This window comes from Apaloderma vittatum, unplaced genomic scaffold (genome assembly GCF_000703405.1).
Source record: "Apaloderma vittatum isolate BGI_N311 unplaced genomic scaffold, ASM70340v1 scaffold30105, whole genome shotgun sequence".
In the NCBI taxonomy this organism is placed as follows: Eukaryota; Metazoa; Chordata; class Aves; order Trogoniformes; family Trogonidae; genus Apaloderma; species Apaloderma vittatum.
The window spans coordinates 1-5,519 of NW_009718137.1; the positions used below are offsets into that span (position 1 = coordinate 1).

The window sequence follows — 5,519 nt, forward strand, 5'->3', positions numbered from 1 at the left end:
GGAAGCCTTTAGCATGATGGAAGCAGAGAGAGGGGGGGAGCTGAGCTTGTAGCTGAGCCCATGGGGTCGGACTTGGTCCCTCCAGAGCTGGTTGCTGAGTTGGGAACCTGAGAGCCGCTGTCCTTGCCCGGGTCCCTCCTTTTCCAAGTAGCAGCAAGTGAGCAGTGAGGCTGCACTGTGCAGTGTGAGCTGTGCAATTAGGCTTCCCGGTGCTGCGTAACACCAGGAGCTTGAAACCAGTAGGTGTAATAATGATGCATGAAAGCTACAGGCGAGAGGAGACAGGCAGAGGGTGTAATTCATGCCCTGCGCCAAAGCCAAAAGCGAGGGGCCGTACCCTGGAAACTCAGGCTGAGTGTTCTCGGAGGAGTCGTGTCCCAGCCTCCATCACCCCGTGTCCTTTGGGGGATTTGCTCCCCTCACCCATCCCCTCCGTGCTCGCGGTGACATTGACAGCTGTCTCACTGCTGCTGAGACTACTTGTCTTGGGGGCCTGGGGAACCTGATGCCTCTGTACCCCCCACCACGGCCCCAACCTCATCTCACCTCTGTGTTGCTGGGAATGAAGTTGTGATCCAAACGGAGAATACGAAACTTCACTGCAAAGAGCAAAGGCAGGAGCAGGAGTGAGCGCTAGGTCCTGGGGATCCCACCCCCAGGGCTTGCCAGCTCTTGCAGCAGCTCCTGTCCCTCACCAGTTTCCCCAGGCTTGTAGACATCCTTGTCTGCCTGCACAAAGGTCCTCAGCTCCATGGCATCCACCAGCACCGTCCTGCTTTCATAGACCTGCAGGGAACCTCCTTGGATGGAGATGTGCATCTTGGCAAGCTCATACATGCCTTTTGGAAAGGCCGAAAACTGCCCCGGGAAAACAACAGAAATGGTTGCAGAGCCTTGATGTCGGCTGCCATACCCCATCGTCAACACCCCTTGCCCCATGAAGGCTCCAGGGCACTGGTGTATGTGGGAGGACAATGCAGATAAAGCCCACAAGACTTCTGTGCCTGTCCCACGTCCCTCCACTCTTCAGCTCACTTGTTGCCCATCCAGGATGGAGCCCCATGTCCCCTCCCGGTTCCCCCAGCAGTGGGAAGGGGGTGGCTGCCTCTCCCCGAGGTCCTCAGCCCTGACATGGGACCGTGACTCACGTTGGTGAAGCGGGGCCAGTTGAGCTGGAGGATACCGCTGCCCTGCTGCTCCACCGTCATGTTGGGGGCTTCTTGGCTGCTCTCCAGGTGCAGGCTCACCCTCACGGGCTCGTCCAGGTCCATGAGGTGGACGTGCACTTTGCCCACGTATGGGTAGTAGATCACGGCAGGGAAGAGCACCACATAGTGCCTGGGGAGGGGACACCTTGATAGCGGAGACCCAAATCCACCAAATCCTGGTGCTTCCCTCCTCTTCAGAGTCTCAAGGCGGGAGGCACTTGGCTTTTTCCCAGCCACAGATGCTCTCTGCAGGGCTGCACCACCCAGGCTTTTCCCTCATCTGCCCAGCCCACAGACCAGGGGGAGTCCCCTTTGCCTGAACACCTTGAGAAGAGCCGAGGGGTCGATCTGCAGAGGTTCTGCTCACCCACTGGCTTCTGTGGGAGGTTGCACCTACACCAAAGCAGCCCGGAGACACCAGCCCCAGTTGCCAAGTCCTCTATGGGGACAGCCCACCACCCTGAGCATTTCCACTCTGACCAGCAGTCACAGCCACAGGGAGGATCGTCACACCCCCAAGACCACCCACCATCCCACCAGGACTGGTCGGGCAGACTCCGAGAGGGCTTACGGCTTTGCAGATGCTCCAGCTGTGAGGTATGAGATGCAAAGCAGCAGGCAGGGCAGGACAGCTGCAGGCCTCATGCTTGGGGGAACCACGCAGGAGCAAGGTGCTCCCAGAGCCCCCGTGCTGGATCCTCTGCTTCTCCTCAAGCTTTCACCTCCCTGCTGGCTGCAAGCAAAAGCCAGCGAGGTCTCGGGCTGGAACGTGGCCACCCAGCTGGGACAATGTTTAACCACCAAACCCAGGCTTTGCTGGGGTCAAGGCTGTGGGCAGCCAAACCCCACTCATGCTGGTGGAAGTCCCGGCAGGAAGGAAGGGAGTGGAGGGGCTGTCTGGGAAACCAGACCCTTCACGTGCACGCTGCTCTTGACAGTCCCTGATGTGATGAGTTGCTCCTCGTGGGAAGCCTCTCTTCTGTGAAGTCAGGATGCTGAGGGGTCCATGGCCAAGGGAAGATGGGTTTGTATGATTGCCAAGATTTTGTAGAATTTCTTGCATAACAAACCAGCCGCTCCCAAGAGCAGGAACGATGCCAAAGCAGAGCGCTGCACCCTCGTTTGGCCACGATTCCCACATCTCTCCGGACGATGAGAGGTGAAGCCTCCCCAGCCTGCTCCCCGTGGTGGGGACAGCCACGCAACTGCGTTTCTCCCTGTCCTGCTCTCACCCTGGGGTGTCTGGGTAGGAGTCAGTATCATTTAGGTTTGAAAAGATCTTTAGGATCAACTCCAGACATTAACCCAGCACTGCCAGGTCCACCACTAAACCAGGAGCACCACATCTACACGTCTTTTAAATACCTCCAGGGATGGTGACTCCACCTGAGTGACTTCCCCTTGGCAGCCTGTTCCAAAGCTCTTCCTGGCTGCAGCGAACAGGCTCGGGAGATGGTGGCCGGTAGATCAGTTTGGTTGTGCCGTGGTGCAGAGGCCATAGGGAGGTACCTCCTGGGCGTAATCCAGGCACCTCTGCCCTCTGAGAATTTCGATGGATGCTCTTCTTGTGCACTTCCTGAGGCAGGGAGAAGTCTACCCTAGTCCACCCCAGTGGAAATCTCACCCTGCCACATGCTCCTCATACCCCACGGAGAACCCGTGGTGTCCACAGGGATGCACAGCGACGTAAGCAGCGCGAGTGGCCCCGAGACAAATCCCCCTCCCCACAGCACCCCGGGCACAGGCAGGACACGGGACACATTCACACCACTGGGTACGGACTGTTTAATCTTGCACCCTCATCTCTTAGGTCAGCATCAAGGATGCTCTTCCCGCATGGTGATATCCCCTGAACCTCCTGCCCCTGCCTCCCAGACCCCTCCCCAGGGCTGGCTGCATCTGAGCAGCGTTGCCTGCTTGCAGGAGCCTCTGGAAGAAGCAACCCAGGAAACCCACAGGGCGATCCCCACTGTGAGTCACACTCTTGGGAGTGGAAAAGGGTGCAGTGACCACCCCCAGAACCATCTGGCACGTCTCTTCCCCCCCACCTCCTGCAGTGTGCAGGCACGGTAGGGCTTGCTGTCCAGGGCCAGGTCTGGGGGGATCCCAGCAGTGCCCTGGGGAGGGGATGCACAGTTATAGCGAGGTGGTTTCTGGGGACACCTTGTGCTGTTTTTAGGGTGCTGCCCGGTCCTGCACTGCTCTGCTTTCCATTGCAGCAGGGCACTGCCCTGCTCTGCAGGCTGCCGGGGCTGGTGGCAGGTGATGAGTGGACAACATGATCCAGTCTCTGGTTGTGCCACCTTCCTTATGTCCCTGAGGGCCTTTTGTCCCCTCTGGCTAATTGCTGGTCCTGGCTGTGTCCAAATTGCACCTCGGATTTCCCATCCCCATGCCAGCCCCGGCCCCATGCAGGAGTGGAGGCTGCTCAGCGCACTGGTCCCCACGGTGATTTGAGGACATCTCGATGAGAGTATCAGCCATGGTCTGGCGGACAGTCTCTGTCAGTTTAGGGACATCTTTTGGGGTCAGGCCCTGAGTTTCCACCTTGGGGAGGATTCGGATGGTGCACGTCCCTGGAGAGAGAAGAGAAAGTCCAGTGATGCTCTTAGACAAACCCACCAGGAACCAGGTCTTCCCACCAGCATCCTCCACCACCAGCTGCCTCCCCACACTTCAGTGTCCCATAAAGAGACCTCCAAGCTCCAGGTGCCTCATAGTCACCATCTTCTGACAACAGAGCTTCTTCTCCATCACTTACCAGAGGTGAATTTCTTGTCCTTGGAGCTGAAGAAGTCCCGGTACTGGGCAATCACCATGGGGAAAATGGGAACCTGTAGGACATGGAGAGTCAGGAGTGTCCTCCATACAGACCCCCTCTCCAGGTGGGATTCCCGCTCCTGCCACATCCCAGGCTTCAGAAGGTCTCTATGCCCCCCTGGTCCTGCACAGCACAGTGCCTGTCCTTGGGGGCTGCAGACCCCAAACGACCCTAATGTCCCCCATCCTGCTGCCCCAGGGTGCACATCCACCCCACTTCATCAAGAGCAAGAGGAGGAGGAGGATGGCCTTACCTGAGCCTGCACGGCCAAGTGGAAGGCCCCACGCTTGAAGGGCAGCATGGATTTCTCCTGGTTCCTGGTGCCTTCAGGGAATATCAACACTCGGAGCTGCACAGCACAGGGAGAGCACGTGAGTATGGACCCTGACCAGAGCACCCTGGGACCTGCTGTGTCCTCCTCACACCCCACTTGCCCCACCGGTGTCTGCTCCCCGACTCCCCCCTGTTGCCAGCCCCCCCCTCACATTTTCACGCCGCATGGTCCTGGCCGTCTGGGAGATGACATCAATTGCGTCTTCTCTTTTGTGACGGTCGATGAAGATGATGCCACTGAGCCAGCAGGCCCACCCCACGGTGCCCATGTACATGAGCTCCTTCTTGGCGATGGGCACGCAGCGGTCAGGAATCACCTCCACCATGCCTGGAGGATGGATGGGAGAGAAAAGAGTCTGCCCCTGCTCCTTGGCACCCAGAGCCAACCAGCCCTGTGGCTGTAGTGACCTGCAACCGTCTTTTGTTGCCCAAACCCTCTCTCTGCATCCCTGAGGTCCTGTCCCACCAGCTCCTCTGGCCTTTGCTTCCCACACTGCCCTGCACAGACCCTGGTGCTGGCCTTGCTGGGACTCCCCGGGGTGAGCCTGGCCGAGCCCCGCAGCACCTCAAAGGCTGCCCATGCTGTGATGAGCCCCTCCCTCTCCCTTGCACTTACCCATGAGGTCAAGAGAAGCTTGGTGGTTGCAAACTATCACATAGGGCTCCTTGATGTTGAGGTGCTCAGAGCCGCACACCTGCATCTTGATGCCATAGATGCGTTTGAGGGGCAGGATGGCAGCACGCAGGAGCCTAGGGTAGAGGAACACATGTGGGGAGCAGGTCTGGACCCATCCTTCTGACACCCCCCCTTTAGATATTTCTATGGATTGATGAGTTGCCCCCTCAGCCTCCTCTTCTCTAGCCTAAACAGATCCAGTTCTCTCAGCCCTTCCTCATATGGTAGATGCTCCAGTCCCCTCATCATCTTAGTGAATCGACACCAAAGAAGAACAGGTAGCACAAGCTGCTGGGAGAAGAAAATACCAGGCTTGTTGATGTTTAGGGATGGTGGGAAAGCAAGAAGAGAAGGGGTGGGACGTCTGCCTGCAGTCAAGGTCCAAACCATCACATCCCAGTGAGGAAAACTGCCTCTGGCCAAGACTCCCCCATGGAAACGCGGACATCAGGCTCACCACCTGCACTGCTGAAACCTAAAG

General features: G+C 58.2%; 1 protein-coding gene across 1 annotated transcript; it reads right to left on the reverse strand.

The window, feature by feature from the left end:
• Nucleotides 1–546: 546 nt before the first annotated feature.
• Nucleotides 547–5,112, reverse strand: LOC104269490 (1-acyl-sn-glycerol-3-phosphate acyltransferase alpha-like; the record flags this gene model as incomplete). Its single annotated transcript, XM_009870158.1, has 8 exons — nt 547–599; nt 696–858; nt 1,149–1,338; nt 3,583–3,784; nt 3,970–4,042; nt 4,283–4,378; nt 4,515–4,690; nt 4,979–5,112. Coding segments are annotated over 8 exons (1,087 nt in total), but the record flags the coding sequence as incomplete, so codon positions are not given.
• Between the last annotated feature and the right edge of the window lie 407 nt (nt 5,113–5,519).